At 36.6% G+C, this 19,065-nt stretch overlaps 3 protein-coding genes across 7 annotated transcripts; 2 read left to right on the top strand and 1 right to left on the bottom strand.

Moving 5' to 3' along the window:
* Positions 1 to 272: 272 nt before the first annotated feature.
* On the top strand, positions 273 to 8,804 carry acy3.2 (aspartoacylase (aminocyclase) 3, tandem duplicate 2). Of its 4 annotated transcripts, XM_042762851.1 has the most exons (9): positions 273 to 631; positions 761 to 867; positions 952 to 1,138; positions 2,042 to 2,279; positions 3,740 to 3,935; positions 6,627 to 6,720; positions 6,803 to 6,910; positions 7,001 to 7,113; positions 8,126 to 8,804. In XM_042762851.1, the coding sequence occupies exons 4-9, from the start codon at positions 2,077 to 2,079 to the stop codon at positions 8,321 to 8,323; spliced, it is 912 nt and encodes a 303-aa protein (XP_042618785.1). In that variant the 5' UTR covers positions 273 to 631; positions 761 to 867; positions 952 to 1,138; positions 2,042 to 2,076; the 3' UTR covers positions 8,324 to 8,804. The 4 variants fall into 4 exon arrangements, with proteins under 4 accessions (XP_042618785.1, XP_042618776.1, XP_042618768.1 ...); XM_042762842.1 differs by having other exon boundaries at positions 273 to 867; positions 952 to 1,069; XM_042762834.1 differs by having other exon boundaries at positions 273 to 867.
* LOC109065135 (claudin domain-containing protein 1-like) lies at positions 8,508 to 12,243 on the bottom strand. Of its 2 annotated transcripts, none has more exons than XM_019082143.2 (5): positions 12,174 to 12,243; positions 10,993 to 11,444; positions 10,740 to 10,847; positions 10,398 to 10,535; positions 8,508 to 10,310 (listed from the first exon to the last, which is right to left on the bottom strand). In XM_019082143.2, the coding sequence occupies exons 2-5, from the start codon at positions 11,285 to 11,287 to the stop codon at positions 10,090 to 10,092; spliced, it is 762 nt and encodes a 253-aa protein (XP_018937688.1). In that variant the 5' UTR covers positions 11,288 to 11,444; positions 12,174 to 12,243; the 3' UTR covers positions 8,508 to 10,089. The 2 variants fall into 2 exon arrangements, with proteins under 2 accessions (XP_018937688.1, XP_018937689.1); XM_019082144.2 differs by lacking the exon at positions 12,174 to 12,243 and adding an exon at positions 11,993 to 12,145.
* A 3,111-nt stretch (positions 12,244 to 15,354) lies between these two features.
* On the top strand, positions 15,355 to 17,035 carry ccdc86 (coiled-coil domain containing 86). Its single transcript, XM_019082145.2, has 4 exons — positions 15,355 to 15,989; positions 16,222 to 16,351; positions 16,604 to 16,678; positions 16,777 to 17,035. The coding sequence occupies exons 1-4, from the start codon at positions 15,475 to 15,477 to the stop codon at positions 16,912 to 16,914; spliced, it is 858 nt and encodes a 285-aa protein (XP_018937690.1). The 5' UTR covers positions 15,355 to 15,474; the 3' UTR covers positions 16,915 to 17,035.
* Positions 17,036 to 19,065: the final 2,030 nt, after the last annotated feature.

Genomic DNA, 19,065 nt, shown 5'->3' with positions numbered 1-19,065 from the left:
ATATCTCTTTGATGATACTTTGATGTCATACAACAGTTGCTCTGCGAAGCGTGTGAGCATGCTGCTGTGAGCATGTAAGAAATATTGCTACTGCACATTTAACATGAATAACCCCATAGCATACATGAATCACATCGTAGCAGATCTATACAGGTGGAGCTGGGGAGAGTTTCTGAAGCGCTTTGCACTGCTACAGCAAGCACTAAGTATTTGAATGTTAAGCAGCGAGCTCATTGGCTGCTGACACCAAAAGAACCAATCAGCTGTGCCATGTGATAATCATGTTATTATGTCAGATTGAGTTTGACCTATCGGATTGCACCATCTAGAGTTTCATGGCAGAACTTTGGATATAAATAGCAAATATATAATGTGTTTTTGGTTGTAGCCCATAATGACTGATTGACTTAGCCAAACTTAGCAAACTTGATGCACATGGACAATAGGACATTATAAGGAAACCTGTACAGTTTCCTGAATTTTCAATGCTTAGAGGCACCATACTGTACAATGCTAACGGCGTGATTCCAATCAAAGAAGTTTTTTTTTTTTTTTTAATTGGCTGTTTTGCAACAGCAGGTGTTTATGCCCTGAAGTCGGAAGTAGGAAGAAATTGTGACAGGAAATACCGGTTGGTTATGAAAGACAGGGGAAGAACTGGTTGTACTGTTTACGTATAATCATAGGATCTGTGGTCCTCTCAGTTGTCATGTTTCTCCTACCCCCTCTTGTTTTTCTTCTACACACACTCTCTTTTTAGTGCTTGTGTGAGTCAGCAAAACGCTTGCTTCATGCTGGAGCTCCAGTGGAAATGAGAGTCATGTGTGGAAGATGATCCAGGGCTGGTGACTGAACCAGGCAGAGAAGGTAAATCATTAAATCATATATTACTTTACTGTGTTTGAGCAACTGGGGAAGAATGTCTTAAACTATTAATGTGTGTGTGTGCAGATGCTGCTCCTGCAGTGTTGTGGCCCCTGAGGTTAGATTAGGCCTGTACTGACTGAATGTGTGTCACACCTCACCGGGTGTGTCCAAAGGTCTGCTGTGCCTTGTGCAGCTTCACTCAGTAAGAGAATAAGAGAGAAAGCAGCCGGGAGAAGGAGTGAAACAGCATTACTTCTGTATTAAAATAGCAGTAAGATTACCTTTCATTTTTAGAGCTGTTGCTCTGAAATGTTGCATGTTGTTGTAAAATGTGAGACAGCTTGTAATAATGGTCTTCAGTAAATGCATATTATTTGAGAGCTACAGAACACTTCATTCTAAAGGAAAACAGCAAAACTCCCTCTAGCAGCAGATCTTGAAATAACACCATGGTCACATGTTTTTAAAGGTGCACACACACGGATAAACACTCCCCAAATGAGAGTAAACATAGACATAATAAAATTACCCACTAGTCAGGCATAACTTTATGAGAAACTGCAACATTACACAGTTTGAATGGAATTCGTGAAATGTGATGTATGAAAGCCAAAGACATACAAACCGTCTACTAAAGAATCTATCTATCTATCTATCCATCCATCTATCTATTCTCTCTCTCTCTAGTAAGTTGTAGTTAACAATAATAACCCTTTGTCCATTGCTTTATTTTAATTTACCCCATTTTCCCTAATTTTCAGTAAATAATTGTTTTTCTCAAGTGCAACAGTTGTCTTTTGTTCTCATTAACAGTGCAGTTTTCAGTCTGTTGTACCAACCATTCAAAATAGTCAATGTGTGACCCTTGTTCTGTTGACCTCCGCCATATGATTATTAATGATGGTTTTGTTGTTTATTAACTCTCTCATCAGTTCTACATATCATCTACAACTACGAATCATAAGTCAAGTACATAACGTTATTATATTGTCAGTTAGAATAATAAAAAATAAAAAAAAAGCTATAGGTTTTGGTGTGGGTTAATCTGAATGAATTAAAAAAAATAGTTTACACTAAAGCACTTACAATTGAAGCGACAGCGGAAAGAAAAGGGAGAGGGTGTGTGGCCGATTCCTCAATTTATACTGGCCACACCTCTTTCTTTCTGTTGTAGATGGCACTATTGTTTTTCTGCCAGCACTGGCTCGTATGGCTGTATGTGGCGGCACCCATGGGAACGAGCTGTCCGGTGTGTATGTTGTACACGCTGTGGAGCGACAGCGGAAAGAAAAGGGAGAGGGTGTGTGGCCGATTCCTGTAACAACTGTGCTGTCAAACCCAAGGGCTGTGAAAGAGTGCAGAAGATACATTGACACGGATATGAACCGCTGCTTCAGCAGAGACACGCTGAGGTGAGATGCTGGACTGCAACATGGAATGTAATGTTAGTTTATTATATAGCTTGTATATTAGTCAATATACGGACTTAAAAAATTGTAAAGGTTCTAAAATGGGTCTGTTGTTTGTTCTAATTGGAAAGTAATAATTTTGAATTATTAGCAAAATATATTAAATAGTATGTGATTGCATTTACTCTTATTTGTATGCCTAACATGTTGAAAACGTACAGCGCTTCTTGTCTCATCACATTCAGGAATTACATGCAATTTAAGTAAAAATTTGAGTAGTTTGCATTACTTGATAATACTGTCCGCTGCTGAACATTTCTATAGACCTTTTTCACATTTCTGTGTTTCTCAGCAGCAGAAATCGTCATAGCTGGGTAAACTTCTACAGCTGGGGTGTCAAACTCAATTCCTGGAGGGCCCTGCATAGGGTGGCCAAACGTGCCATTTTCGCAGGACACGTCCTGACCCAGGATTTTTATATTGCCTAAAATATCCATGTTTTGGCTTTGTTTGCGCTGCGGAGACCAATTGTTGCATAAAGTACCGTGAGAGCTCTAGAGAGCAGACGGCTTTTTGTGCTATACACCGATCGGCACAGTACTTTGATGTCCATACACCAATCGGTATGCTCAGTGCTGCTTCCAGTCCAACACTAATATGTACATGTATTTGCATCGCTTTGACCCCCACACTTATAACACACCACCACACACACCACGACTATTACATAAAGCTACAATGTCTGCATGTTATTGGTCAAACGATCATTACCGTCATTAAGTATGAAAACAGGAAACATAAGCCAAAACCTGGATATTTTAGGCAATATAGAAATCCTGGCCAGGACGTGTCCTGCCAAAAAATAAAAAATTAAACATAAAAAGACACTGCATTATAAACAACCTCGGCTTTAGCATTAATTAATTTTTTTTTGTAATTCAATACATTTATACATTTGTACATTTATGTACATACAATAAAAAATTAAATATAAAAAACTGGAGGATTTACGATGCTGATGACTGTTGAAATGCGTCATCACGGTCTTGTGAAAAGGGTCTATTGTAAAACATTTGTCAAATATTACATTTTTCACTATTTCCATCTTACCATGGGGGGGGGTAGCTCTCTTTTAGTGTTAAAACTGATAATTCACACGCTGAAATTAGCACTCAGTAAACTTTCCTTTTTTTATTTGATTGGCCATCTCAAGCATTGACGAGCACTGAGGCAGACCAAATATAAAAAATGTATTTTTAAAGTTACAAAAATACCTCTTTGTCATTCAGTTTGTTTTTTTTTTTGGGGGGGGGGGGGGGTCTTGTCCCCCTCAGTGTCTATGGTACAGCCCTGGATGTATGTTGACTTGTTGTGCAGCAACTCTGGTTAACAGAGATGTAGTAAATATATTTCTACATGAAAATATGTTACTGTGTAGCTCTAAAATGCTCTGTTTCTTGCAGTTCTCCTATTACAGACAGCAGCCCGTATGAAGTCCGGCGTGCTCAGGAACTGAACAATCTGGTGGGACTGAAAGGATCCACAGATGCAATAGACTTGATCTGTGACCTTCATAACACCACGTCCAACATGGGCCTCACACTCATCCTTTGCACATCCAGTGACTGGGTGACCCTGCACATCTGCAAATACTTACAGGCAAGAACATTACTAGTGTGCTTCAATAAACACCATACTGGAAACTAAGGTCAGTCGTTCTCAACTGGTGGGATGTTGTGACCAAAAACTGGACAGACAGCAAGGGAAAAAACTATGATTAATGCAAAAAATAAACTGCAACTTAATAGCAAAATAAAGTAATAGTTAGGATAGCAAAATAAAAAAAATACGTAAAAACACCCATTTTTGTAATGTATTCTGACTACTTTTGGATTACTTTTAGATTACATTTGATTAGTGCTGTCAAACGCGATCGCGATTAATCGTTTGACAGCACTACTTTAGTTTAGAGATTTAAATGGGAATTACAGTTATACTAAACAAATATATATGACCATTACTTGTCATCTGAGAACATGCAAATGTGTTGTTAAAGCTTCAGTCCGTAACTTTTATTGGTTAAAAATCATCCGAAATGATTTTTTTTGAGCAAGTACATAACCAGCCACGCCCCAAACAATCCAGACTTCCTGAAACCTTCATATATCGGGCCGCCTCCTACCGTACTGTTTGTCTCTTTCTCTCGAACCCACCCTTTCCTTCCCTTCTCATCCATTCAGCCATCCTTATCCCATATTTCTCTTTCTTTCAGGTTGTATCAGGGTGTCCTAATCATCTGCCCTAAATATACGATCGAGACGATACCCCCACCCTGAGGCTCTCTGGGCCATCAATTCTCCTTATCAACCTGACCATCATCCCATTCCCCCTTGAACCTCTTTAAACTCTTCCCCAACATCCTGTTCAGTTAACTATTCCATAGCTCGTTTGTGGCGTGGTCCTAGCTCGTGAAGCTTATAATAAATTTTCTAATCTGAGCCTTTTCTCACAGCAGCTGGAATAATTAAATTTATCATTTAGATGACGGATTGTAATCCAGAAAGGATGTGTTTATGAAACACGTGACTGAAATTAGATTATATTCCAGTTTTAAATGTGCATCTGATTACAGATAGACTATGTTGAATTACACAAGTTTTGTATTTTAAACAGAACCAGTTCTAAGGAAAAATAATTTGCTTTTTGGGTTAAAAGAATATCTTTATATGAAATTCGAATGGTATGATAATTAGACTGCACAGAAATTGAAATCACGCAATTCTAATGACATGACAATTTGAGAACAAACTATAACAGTGATAATAATTTTGCACGGTTTGAAGTGATATGAGCTAAGCGATCATTAGATTTAATCACCATTGGTAGCGCGATTTATTGTAAAGCTCTTTTCCGCAGTTGGTCAGAACAAAAGTGGCAGACTTGTTACTTACTTGTTTAGATGACAATATCTGTTGAAAATTATTTTATATTTCAAGACGTAGGCTCGAATCTGACAGCCACACATACTCCTCAAAACATTAGTTTCATCCGCTGGAGCCACGCAAAGACGATAACAATTGCAGGTTTAAATCGGAGATGACAAGAGGCATCAAAAATAAAAATTAGGGCTGTCAAATGATTAATCACGATTAATCACATCCAAAATAAAAGTTTTGTTTACATAATATATGTGTGTATACTGTGTATATTTATTATGTATATATAAATACACACACATGCATGTATATATTTTTAGAAGAATATGTTATGTTTATATATTAAATATATTTATATATAATATAAAATATAAGAATATAAATATATAAATGTATATACATGTAAATATTTTCTAAATATATAATTTATGTGTGTATTTATATATACATAATAAATATACACAGTATACACACATATATTATGTACAGGACAGAAAGTAGCCTATTACTTCTAAATTATGAAGTATTTTGATGTAATAATCTTAAAATTGAGGTAAAAATATCCAAAAAATGACCTACACGCATCAAAAGAATGAGAAGAAATAAGGGCGATGATGTCATTAAAAAAATGTCAAGTTATAGTGCTGCAGAGATATCAACCTTAATTAGCATTAGCATTACTAGCCACGGCCCGATACGATAAGAAAAGGAGCTTTCGGCCATGGGAGGCGGTATGCGGGCAACATAACCACCAACCAACCTGCAATACACGAATAACTCGCACGGCTTGTGGGCGTACTTGAACCTGATGTCAATCATGTGGAAAGTACAGCCCACTACTTCATTTCAGGACAGGGTAGAGAGCGGAAGGATGGCTGAAGCCCTTGGCAAGAGACACCTACCACTACCACCCGCTACAGGGAAACAACCGCGCTCGGAATCACAAATCAAATCCGATAAGAAAAGGAGCCGAAACAGAGTAAACATCGTCACTGCTTTCCATCACTGGAGACAACTGATGGACTTGAAAGAAATGAGGTTCGACATACTGCCCCCATCTGGTATGGAAGGCAAAACTTACGGACTGCAGCTTTAAATTATGCAATCCATAAAAAAGTAACTGTAATCAAAAATATAATAAGAAAATAATACAATAAAAAATACTAAAAAAAGAAAACCAAATAAAAACTAAAAATAATATTACTGAAATATAATTACAAGTACTACATTTATGGAATCTTATTACGTAACCAGATTACTTGTAATCAGTTACTACCCAGCACTGAAAATACCGAATATTAAGTGTAAAATACAGGTCCTGAAGAAAACCAGTGACGAACCACAGACCTATGTTTTTGTTTATGTGCCTGTGCACGTGTGTTTTGATGCTTTGTGTTGTCATGTACACATTTAAACTAAGATAACCAAAGTGCCTGTGAGAGTGCTGGTACTGGATTTCCCGATTAGTGATGCTTATTCCTTGGAGTCGGTATCCAAGCATGGCTTTAGTAAGTGATGGTGATCATCTCAATGCATTTGCTTTGTGTACTCAACCACAAATGAGTATTCAGATGACCTGTGTTTCTGTAGCTCTAGAGGTCGGGCCGCAGCCGCATGGTGTCGTCAGAGCTGACATCTATATCATTATGAAAGAGGCCGTCGACTTGACAATAGACTGGATCCACAAATTCAACTCCGGTACTGTAAGACCTAAACAAATGTGGCTTACTTGTGTACTTTCTGTAATATTTTATTATTGTGTTATATTTTGAACTATGTTGTTTTCAGGAACAGTGTTTGAAGGCGGGGATGTAGAAGCCTATATGTTAATCAAAAGTGTTGATTATCCCAGAGATCCAGAGACTCGGACTCTCACTGCTGCCATTCATCCTCAGCTGCAGGTGCCAGTCGTGCTGTTATTTATTGTATATGCACACAGAATCAGCATGAACATGTCTAGATCATAAGAAAATTACGTTTATTTTAGGACAAATATCATTTTCCATCTCCATTTTCTATTACAGGAATGGTGAAAAACTATAACTCTAATTATTGTAGTGTGGAAAAAAGTTAAATTATTATTATGGTAAACAGTGCTGGATTGTAACTGATTACATGTAATCTGGATTATGTAATCAAATTCTATAAGTGTAGTACTTGTAATTAGATTGTTACATTTTTAAAATGCTCATAATTATATTACAGTTACTTTTTATGGATTGCAGGTCCACCTAAGATTTAAAGATAATATTTCAATCTAATAACACATTCACATGTTCTCTGATGTCAGTTAATGGTCATATTGACATGAAGGTAAACAAGATATTTCAAATTTGGGCGTTCAAGTGTTTCATGCTTTTATTTTAAAACAATTTATTCTTTAGATTTTTATGATGTAATTAATTATTAGCTCTTTATCAACTAATAAACCTCCATGGTTCTTTAATTTACTACAGTTTGGGAAACACTACAGTAATGCAAGGTGTTATGCATTTTATGATGTTGACAAAAAAAAAAAAATTTTTTTAAATCTTATTTTATTTATTTATATATTTAACAATAATCCCATTTAAAGTTAGGTCAGAAGTAATCTGAAAGTAGTTAGAATACATTACCTGAGACGAGTAATCTAGATTACATTACTCACTCTTCATCATGTAATCTATAATCAGTTTGTAAATAATCTACCCAGCACTGACAGTGATTAATTCATCATGGCAGTATTTGTTGTACTCCCTTTAAGTTGATTTAAATTAAAAAAAAAAAACTTTGTGTATGCTTTGTGTATCAAGAAATGCAATCTTAATAGGCCTAAAAAATGCTAATTATAATTTCATTTTTCTTGATTTTTGATTATAATGTGACCTAGATATATTTATGTGAAATATACCTTAAATCTTTTTTGTTTTCTAGGACAAAGACTTCTGTCTTCTCAAGCGGGGAGACCCTTTATTTTTGTCATTTTCTGGAGAAACCGTAAACTACGAGGAAGAAGAGACACTTCATCCTTTCTTTATCAATGAGGCTGCTTACTATGAAAAGGGAATTGCTTTCCAGTTGGCAAAAAAGATGATGCTGACGATTCCAGCGGTGCGAGTTCAGAAAGACTGAAGGTTGAGAGAGGAAAAGATATTAAACTTAGCACAATTACCACCATCAATCAGTTGATGTCACAAGAATGTCACTGAAATGATTTTTACAACCACTTGTAACTCAGGTATACACTATGTACTTATTTTTAGCTATATGACAATGAATGGCTCATTTATCTGCTGCTAAAACACGAGCAACAGCGTTTTGAATGAAAAGATGTTTATTGTGACCAGCAAACTGTTCACTTGACAGAAACGTGTACAAAACTGTATAAAAAAGGCAAAACCATCTGAAGTATTGACATCATGATGATGTCACAGTGGAGTGTGAGGTATCCTCTTGACTGTATTGCTAATATACTTTCGCTCCTGCCTGATTGCTTTGAGAAAATGGACTTGAAATAAAAAGACAAAACAAAAAGCACACTCACTTGAAAAAAATGTGACTTCAAATATTACAACACAAAGAATAAACACATGGCACAATGAAAACAAGTGAAGCTGGATGTGCACAGTGTGATTTTTACCACTGGTACGATTTTTGCACAATGTGATGGCAGTGAAATCTTAAGTAAAATCTACAACTGACTGCAAGTCATCTACAGATTTTTAGTCAAAGTGTGCATGATACACGTGATGAATGACAGCAGTAACTGGATGTTTTAAATCTCTCGTCCACATCATTTGACATAAAAAATTGTGCCTTTGCACTAATTTCACCAATGTTTAAAGTGGCTTTATATGCACTAATTTAGTTGTCATAACATCACATTATGCAATCCTAAACTGCAAAGCATATCGAAAACAACATCATGGTAAAAAAAAAAAAAAAAAACAACGTGCACCAGATAAATGTTTAAATGAAGTATAAATATGTATATAAACCACAGCTGAGATGGTTTTAAATTACTACTTAAACCATCACAAACCATTATAACTGGATTCTAATCAAGTCTCTAAACAAATGTGAAGTACACAATAGAATACATTCTCAAAGAGAAACTAAATGGTAAACAACAGAGTATAACCAATGCAAGGCACAAAAAATAAAATAAAAATAATTATAAATAAGCAAACCAAATGTTCAGGAAAACACAAAAGGCTCAAGTGGTTAATGCTTATAAAATTCAGTCTTTCAGGCCAAGGCAGAACCCTATTGCATCTTGGGATTGCAAAGCGCTATAATGCATGAGTAGCTACAACACAGGCTGAATAAAAACACAGGTGTTATTTAAAACACGCTGAGGAGATGGAACTACACCTAACTAGGGTTGCAAAGGGGTGGAAAATTTCCGGAAACTTTCCAAAAGTCCTTGGAATATTCCAAAAAACCCTGGAAAGTTTTCAAAATATTGGGAATATTTCCTAAATTTAATGGAAATGTCCCACCTTTTTGCAACCCTCAACCTAACACATCAAAATAAGTAACTGTGTGACTAAACAAAAGGTGAAGCCCTGAATAACTACTGTTTATAGATGCTTTTCTGTTGAGCGAGAGTCTGCGGATGAGAAGTTTCTCGTCTACAACAGCACAGATGCTAATAGAGTGGTTAAAAAGGCAGTTATATAGTAGGAAGATCCTTCAAGAAATGAATATATTCACAGGACAGTGCTACAGGTGGACGGAGTTAGTTAACCTACTAACCTTGAGCGGTATGTTCTGACTGTTTCCTTCATAACTTTAGCTTGGTTAGTGGTAAAAGCAGCCGCTGAACGAACATGGCTGAGTGCTTTCTGTGAGAGCACAAGATGCCTTCGGCAACTCTATAATCAGTCCTCTATTGCCTAAGCAACCCTGTAGGCTGTCATTCGAGTGTACTGTTGGCGGTGGCTCCTCGCGGCCCATATAAAGAGCGCGGCAGCCATGATCTGCAGCGGTGATGAGACCAGAGCCAAAAACAAGGACCAGCCCGGTGAATAGTCCATCCCCTCGGGGAGATCGGATATTTCGTGTAACAAATGCATGCCCACGAGGAAACAGCATACGGTGGCCATGGAACACAGGCCTGAGAAAACGATAAACGTCAAATTATAATAATCTAATTTTCTGGGAGCTGTGGAAATATAGCCATTAGCTGTTATTAATGTCTTACCGGCCAGCAGATGCAGCAGCCCTACAAATAGTGTGGGAGTGATACTGCGGCAAAGGCAGGCGCACACTCCGACCAACGCCGCGAGAAACACCAGCCCCACAGAGACCAGCGGCAACAGGAACTGACACTTCCACAGGTCTGTGGACACAAACATTCAAAACATAACGACAAAGCAAATAACAAAACATCCTGTTGCTGGTTAAAATACTATATATGAATGAATCTTCGTATAAGAAAATAAAAGTAAACATCTTGTCTGGACTGTGTCTAGACAAACAATTATAAGTGAATGGAATGAGCATTAAAAATGATGTTGAGAACTCTCTTCGTGTCAGGACGTACATGTACGCAGCAGATCTTCTCCACTGTCAATATTCCCAGGAGATTTGTACTTGGATTTCCACTGCTGTGCCAAAGTAAAGGCCTGACATTTAGTCACCATTATCGGATCTGGAATGGAGGAAGCGGAGAGCGAGAAGAGAGAAAAAGCAAAATGTAGTAAGCATCAATTTTTTACTGACTGCACAACAACTAATAATAATAATAATAATAATAATAATAATAATAATACATAACCATAAGTTCCTCTCCTTACCAGGCTCTTTAAACCCTTGCAAGTCTTGGGGGACCAGGATGCAGCGCCACCAGAGACCCAGCGTGCCGTTCAGCCAGAACAGAGCATCGCTGTAGTTCCTCTCATTCACGTCCTCTCCCTCAAAGACCTGCCCCAGCTTCTGCAGGTCCGAGCCGTTGTTGGCGTCATTGCTGGCCGGCTGGCTCTGGTACTGGTACCAGTGCTGCGTTCCCATGGCAACAGAGAGATAGACGGCGGCAAGCAGGCTCAGCACGGAGCCGATGACCAGCGCCGTGGCGTATCGGTTGTCCACCATGGTTTCGATGAAGTAATGCAAAAAGACTTTCTGTAGATGGCCAACAATTAACTCTTTAGTTGATGTTGCTTTTCATCCTCTTATAATATCTGGTGCAGAACGTCAGATCTCATTCTCGTGGAGGTGATCCTTCTTGAGATCCTAAGAAGTGTGTCATCTGAAACGGAGAGGAGTGTGATTAAATCTCAAAGTAGTCAAACAAAGTCCTGTTTACACAAGTAACAAGTTAATACACTTTTAAGGAGGAATAAGTCGCTGGATTCGCGAAAGATTATCCCAGTTTCGAGACATTAAGCCAGGTAGCTAGACATTCGTGAGTAATCCTGAGTATTGTATGACTGTGAAATGATTTGTAAGTTACTTACTATTGCACAAGTTATTTTTTACTTACTATTGCACAAGTTATATATTAAAGCCATTAAACCAACAAACGATGACTAGTCACTTCTAATATCAAATGGTATAACAACAAAACTTATTTTTTACTTACTATTGAAAAAGTTTTATAATCAAAAGTCCGACAAAAAAGAAAAACAACAGATTTCATGTAAGTGGTCTTTCCACATTATTATTGAGTTAGATATATTTAAATAAGATATATTTAACTGACACAAGAGCCTAACGTTCAAGAGATATATTTAACTGACACAAAAAAGATATATTCAAAACACACAAGAGCCTAACGTTCAAGATTGCGTAACTTACATTAAAGTTGTTTGAGGTTGGCTAGCATGACAGCTAACAGGCTACACGGCGTAAGTTACTCGAGACTTTCGCGAAAAAAAAAGTATCTAAACTTTAAGTGTTCTGAACTTCATATAGCAATGAAACATCCTATATAGGTTTTTGTTTAAAGCAATAAAAGCTGTTTGCGATTGTCACTTACCATATTGAACACACCCTTCGCGCTGACGGAGACTCCGCTTCCGGTTACGAACGCGCGTACTCAACCTAAATCCGCACGGGCACGAGCAGTGCACTCGACCAGATGCGCCTTGTGAGTTTTATTAGGTTTTTATAAAGTCTGTGGTTTTCACACACCCTTACTAAAACGGAAGGACTAAAATGATAAGAAAGTAAACCGTTTTCTTCTGTTCACGGTGTACTTGCCTGTTAAAAGTGGCTTGTATCTCTCTTACACTCCTTTTCAGTTGGGTCTCAGTCCACTTTTCATTCAATATTTTTTTTAATTTTTTTTAGGCCCAAACAAACAGAATAGAGAACAGTTTTATTTCGTAATTTCACAACAACAGTCATCATCATTATTTTGAAATATTAGAAACTGAAAGAAGAAGCATAATGTTTGAAAGAATCTGTGGGTATTTGACAATTATTGTCCTGTCATAATGAGCAACTCGCATCCTAAGTGCATATTCCTTCATCCTTTTGCAAAATAATGTTTTTAATTATACACACAAGAAAATGTTAACATGCCTTTGACAACTCACATCTTGAATCAGTGAATCACTGCTCATTTGGAGATTTCACACACACACACACACACACACACACACACACACACACACACACACACACACACACACACACACACACACACACACACACACACATATATATATATATATATTATATATAAACACCCCCCTCTTGAAACCCCTAAACAGTACAATAAAAAGACGAAATATATCACTGGTAAAGAAACAGAGCAGTTTATTTTGCACACAATTCCTGGATTTTTATATGGCTTTAACAGTACAATAAAAAGACGAACAGTATATAGATACAAAAACATTTACCATTACTTCATATTTCAAAGGATTAGCCAACATGCGGTGCAAAAAAATAGTGACTCATTTGCAAAAAACAAAAACAAAACAACATAGCATGTTTGTCCAAATAAAAACTAAAATATCTAGTATTATTTAAAATCATTAAAAGTGCAAATAATAGAAGGGCTTAAAAATTTAGCAGTATAAAATTAATGGTAACATCATCTTGAAGGCATCTAGTGCATTAAATTTAAGACCAAAGCTCATTCTCCGAGCAGCTTTGACACCTGAGAATTACTGTACAGTACATTACTGAACATGTGCGATATATTACTGTAGATTCGCAGTGATCATATATTCTTTACAGTACTTATGCATGTGATATTCTTTACAATTTCCTACTTCATCCTTTAGACTCCTTCAAATCAGTAAAATGTGTGACGTGAATGTTTTATTCTAAGATCGTTCTGCTCCAGAAGGTCTTGTCTGTTGAACTCCACCGTGCAGGAACCTGAGGAGCAAGGTGACGCCTCCAACTCCAGGACAGTTATGTTGTTTTGGACCAAGGTGCTGAGCAGGGCTGGGACAAAGAGCGTTATCTGAGGGCCACGGGACGGCCAGTAGTACTAGTGGCCCACGTTAAAACCGTTAATCCACACTTGCCCCTGAAATAAAACGTACGCCATGATCTCTTTGTTACACCAGCACTGATCTATTATGAATCTGATCTCTTCTATCTGATCATTTCAGTATAACCAACAGAAGCAGTTAAGACTCCGACCTTCCTCCAGCTGGGAAACTGGATGTATGTGTCCTGAGGGAGGTCAGGAATGCCGTTGGGGATGATGAGGCTGCCAGCGTAGAAGGTTGGAGGTGAAAGAGCAGGAGGAGGGGAGGTAATAAAGTTCCTGGAGGTGGAGATGAAGCCGCTCGATGCTGATAACAGGCCCTTGGGCACTGCTTCATCTGAGTACACTGTCCAGTTACCCAGAACATCAGCATCCAGAGTCAGATTAAACACCAGACCTTGAGGAACAGAACTGAAAAAGAGACATGGAGAAGGGAAGAAAGGATATGGAAAAATGGTAAAGATGGAAAAAAAATAGTAATAACAGTAGTAATGATAAAATAGATAAAAATAATAATAATTATTCTTACAGAAGTTTTAAAAATTTGTGCATTATCATTTTTAAGATTTTGTTTTTTGTTTGTACTAATATTTAATATTACTACTTAATATTTACATTTTTAAATTTAGGTTTCATTTATTTTTATTTCAGTTTACGTGATTATTTAGCCTATGTATTTATTTACAGTTTAATTTTAGTGCTTAATTTTCTGATGTTTATTAACTGAAATGGACACATTAGAAATAAATAAATAAATAAATAAATAAATCTACTACCATCAGACATGTTGACTAACTAAACATTTTAACCTAAAACCTAATTTTTGAGAAAATAAATTTTAGTCGTAAAACATGCATTTTACTATAGCGAAAAACTAAAACGAAAACACCATTATTAATAGAAAATCGTAATAAACAAAAAATATGAGAGAGTACATCTTTACTGGAATGTTAGCGCAGAAGGTTATACAAAAATTTAAAATTGATATTCATGAAAAATGCTCTTTTTTTCAAATGTCTTATTTGTTTTGTTCCTGCATGCCAGTATACTCAGCATTTTTTGTAATAATGTGTGTTTTCATTGTTGATAATATTTTAAAAACATTTTCCTTATTATATAAACATGATTTTGGGTTATTATAAGGATCGCTCTTTAAAGAATGTTGCTTTTATTATAAATTTTATGTTATTTTTATGTAAATTTCACATTCATAAATGCAAGTTTACAAAGGTTAAACCTCTTTTTAAAGTGCTTGAAAAAGAGATTAAAATGTAGATGCGATGTCAAAATCTAAAAATAGTAAAGCAATTAAAACGGTTCATATATGCTCCTCCTTTAACATTTTCACATAAAAAAAATACCCAATGGAGCTTACCTGCAAAGTGATTTTTTTGTATTAAAATTGCATTGTAACATATATGGAAGTGTATAATATGTATAATTTGTCTGTAAACTGATGCTTATGTAGCCCGTCTCTGCTTTTTAATTTTATTTCACCCCCTTGTTCCTACTTGTTGATGAATGTGAAATGTAATACAGTGGGAGATGGCATTGTACATGCTATTTGTTGACAATAAAGCATTAAAAAAAAAAGGATAGCGCAAAAGAATCACTGATCCGGATCTTTGAAGAACCGACTCGCGGAAATTAATCGGATTCCATCACCGCTACGCGTCTCCCAACCACTAGGGAGCGATATCGAGCGCTTCTTAATGATTTTTCTTCGGCTCTAGGTGAAGCACAGGAGGAATGCACGTGTGTTTCCGCACATGTGTAGGTTTTATAACAGTTTAAATATTTTTGTATTGTGTCGATCGACACAACGCTGATGATGTCTGCGTCTATAAACAAGAAAACAAACGGCGGAGATGCTGTTGCGAAGGCAGAAGCCCTCGATAACGAAGATGACTCTCCCATTGTGAGCCGCACACGGAGCGGTCGCAGAATACGGACACCCGCGGCCAAAACTCCCGTCCGCCGGACCAGAAAGTCTGTTGTGCGGGAAGATCCGGCAGAACACACCGAGTCTCGGCAGGAATCACCTCCCGATGAATGTACAGCAGATACTAAAGGCGATCAGTGTAGTCCAGAGACAGAACCAGTGTGTCCAGATGTGTCTACATCAGCAGATGTCAGTCAAGAGTCAGGTTTGATAGGGTCAGATCAGACCAGTGAGAAGGAAAATGTGGTAAATAACACAGAGACTGAATCCACTGGTCCCACTGACCCCAAGAAAATGGCCAAAAAAAGGACTCACTCAGAATCCAGTGAGAAGAAAAGTAAGGTGGTACCTCTCGGGAAACCTAAATCTGGAAGAGTATGGAAAGACAGAAATAAGCAAAGGTGATTAACACTATAAAGTTTCTTATTGCTGTCCTGATAACACTTGGCTTGTTTAATTTGTGTCTATGCTTTCATGTTCTTGCATGTCTATCAGTCCATGATAATACTTTGATACATAAACTGTGGCTTATTTTTGTAGTCTTATCTGCTTTATTTGTCTGTTTGCTAGTACATTAGTGTTTCTTCTGTCTGGTATCTATCTGACGTGTTCAGTGCTGACTTTGTTTTGTAGGTTCTCCGCTCTGTTGAGGGACAAACCTCTGCGTACTTCATGGGAAAAGAAGATGGAGGCCAAGAGAGAGAAGCAGCTGGTGAAGCAGTACCACCAACAGCTGAAAGATGAGCAGGCCAGAGAGAAAGAGGCGAGTTTATGCACCAAAACTGTGACTTTTTGTCTTTTATTTTTAGTGAATTGTGTCCAACGCCCATATAACTTTTGTTTCGGAGAATAAGTAATAGCAGTATACTGTTTACAGTTCTTGTGCTAACACTACATTTCTAAGGTTTGGGGTTAGTATAAAGTCTTTCATGCACACCAAGGCTGTTTTAAAGTTAAAAACTGAAATTTGAGTAATCATTGGTCATTTGTGCTTTTTCTGCATCTATATTTACAGGAGAAAAAGAAGAGAAGAGCAGAAAATCTGAGAAGACGAGCAGAAAATGAGAGAAAAGCAGAGATTGTGCAAGTGGTAAATGCAGAATTCCATTTTGCAGGAAAATTCATTTTTTACACTCTTTCTGTCACATCATTCTTTTAAAATAACTCATTACTGCTTGGCCCTTTCAGATTAAGAATACGGCAAAGATCAAGAGAATGAAGAAGAAACAGCTGAGGAAGATTGAGAAAAGAGACACGCTCTCCATGGTGCAGAAAACACCACCTAGTGTCAAGAAGGGAGGAGCGAAAACAAACAGCAGCTTGTAGGAAGTTTCAATGCAGACCTTAACTTGCTGTTATTCATTTAAATGTTCAGTGCATGTTGAATGAACTGCCATGCAGACCCCACTATGGAAAAGACATCATGGAAATGTTATAAGTTTTGGATCCGTGACTCAAAAACAGACTTTATATATTTATATATCAGTATATAATATGCATATATATATATATATATATATATATATATATATATATATATATATATATATATATATATATGCTTTATATATCAGTAATAATGATAAAATTGCACTGAGAGGTTTGTGTATTTGCCTTAAAGGGAAAACCCGTAAAAGATTTGTTCGTCTTCGTAAAACAATTACCCCCATGTTGTTCCAAACCCGTAAAAGATTTGTTCGTCTTCGTAACACAATTTAAGATATTTTGGATGAAAACCGGGAGGCCTGTGACTGTCCCATAGACTGCCAAGTAAATAACAGTGTCCAGGTCCATAAAAGCAAGGATTCACTGTTTTCTTTCAAATAAAAGCTAAATACTCATAGAAACAGTGCATCCTTGTGACGCGGATGATACAGAAGAGCATACGCAGCATACGGTGATATGGAGAGACACAGAGGAGACTAAAGTCGTTATTTTTGTTTTCTTTCGCTTACAAAAGTGTTCCCGTCACTTCATATAACCCAGATTGCATGTCTGATGGCAGATGGAGTATTCTGACTACGACTTTCATACCTTTTCTGGACCTTGACACTGTTATTTACTTGGCAGTCTATGGGACAGTCACAGGCCTCCCGGTTTTCATCCAAAATATCTTAAATTGTGTTCCGAAGACAAACAAAGCTTTCACGGGTTTGGAATGACATGGGGGTAAGTGATAATGACAAAATTTTCATTTTGGGGTGGAGTATCCCTTTAAGTCTCTGGGTCTGATGTAATATTTGTACAACAAATGGAAATAAAAATAAATAGGTTTAGTTTTAAAGGACATCTATTTCCTATCAACTTTTTGTGTGCATATGAGTTTATCTGATTGTCACATGAAAAAACAATCCAAATAAATATCTTTATAGATCTGTCCTCAGTCAGTTTCTTCCTGGTCCGTGCATGTCATTTATGTTGTTTGTTATTGTTTTTTAGTACATTAGAAAGGTTTAGTTGTTTCATTTTCAAAATTGACTTGGGATTTTCTGCTTTGTTTACATGTGGTAATATTTGCCTATCCAAGATGCTTACACTTTCAGGATCTCATTTTACATGGTGAGGTGAAATGTTCGGTCGAAAGTCAACCAAGTCAGATGAGGCGATTATAGAGGCGGAGTTCATATCAAGGAACAAAAAAGCGGTACTTTCTGCTGTCGATGCAAAGAGAGCACAAAACATTTTTTGTTTGCCATGGAGGTTAACAAAGACTTGGATCTATTCCTTTTATTTTTGTCCTTATGACGAATGGTGAATCATACCGTAAATGTGCCTTATATACAAATTTAACTTCTATTAGCATTATGTAGTTTGATATATCAGTTAAAGGTTCGGATACACAGAACACAGTTTAATCATCAGTAATGCAACAAGCCCTGTTGATAAAAATGAAAGCGAAACAGAGATGTTGAATGTGTTACTGATCTGCAAGAAAACATGAACAAAAATTGTGTTACTGTATATTTAAGTGTTTTGATGATGGAACAAAGATGTACTTTTTGGTTAATTTTTATGCTTTTAATTGTTCAAGAAATGATCTGGATGAGTTTGTGATAAAACAACAAACAAAAGGGTGTTTTGAGGGATTAATCACAACAAAAGCATTTCATTTTCAGTCTTAATCGGTACACTTTAAGATTGACATCTGTAAATGAGAAAACAGATTGTGGAAATGATAGAACTATCGAGCATCTTTTATTTTGTAAAACATAACAATTTTTCATATGCAACCTTATAAATGTCTAACATGAACAGATGTTTTAAAAGAAGGTTCCTAAAAGAATATATTAATGGAAGCATTAACATTTCTGATGAAAATGTCAAAATAATTTATTGTTAAATTGTCTGTAATTGTGATACTTCCGTTTAAAAAAAAAACAAAGAAAAAAATACTGAAACCACTAGTAATAAATTATGTTTTGCATTCTTTTCCAATTCAATTCAACTTTATTGTGTTTTTATTTTAAATGGTAGATA

Source organism: Cyprinus carpio, chromosome A1 (genome assembly GCF_018340385.1).
Source record: "Cyprinus carpio isolate SPL01 chromosome A1, ASM1834038v1, whole genome shotgun sequence".
NCBI classification, from domain to species: Eukaryota; Metazoa; Chordata; class Actinopteri; order Cypriniformes; family Cyprinidae; genus Cyprinus; species Cyprinus carpio.
Note: the sequence above shows the minus strand (reverse complement) of the source record. Positions and strands in the feature narration are given on the sequence as shown.

Coding starts and splice junctions, on each gene's coding strand:
- acy3.2 (XM_042762851.1), top strand. CDS start 2,077: ATGGCTGTATGTGGCGGCACCCATGGGAACGAGCTGTCCGGTGTGTAT. Junction 2,280..3,739: donor TTCAGCAGAGACACGCTGAG/GTGAGATGCTGG, acceptor TGTTTCTTGCAG/TTCTCCTATTACAGACAGCA. Junction 3,936..6,626: donor ACATCTGCAAATACTTACAG/GCAAGAACATTA, acceptor GTACACATTTAA/ACTAAGATAACCAAAGTGCC.
- LOC109065135 (XM_019082143.2), bottom strand. CDS start 11,287: ATGGTGGACAACCGATACGCCACGGCGCTGGTCATCGGCTCCGTGCTG. Junction 10,848..10,992: donor GCAAGGGTTTAAAGAGCCTG/GTAAGGAGAGGA, acceptor CCTCCATTCCAG/ATCCGATAATGGTGACTAAA. Junction 10,311..10,397: donor GCTGCTGCATCTGCTGGCCG/GTAAGACATTAA, acceptor TCGTTTTCTCAG/GCCTGTGTTCCATGGCCACC.
- ccdc86 (XM_019082145.2), top strand. CDS start 15,475: ATGATGTCTGCGTCTATAAACAAGAAAACAAACGGCGGAGATGCTGTT. Junction 16,352..16,603: donor AGCAGGCCAGAGAGAAAGAG/GCGAGTTTATGC, acceptor CTATATTTACAG/GAGAAAAAGAAGAGAAGAGC. Junction 16,679..16,776: donor AAGCAGAGATTGTGCAAGTG/GTAAATGCAGAA, acceptor TGGCCCTTTCAG/ATTAAGAATACGGCAAAGAT.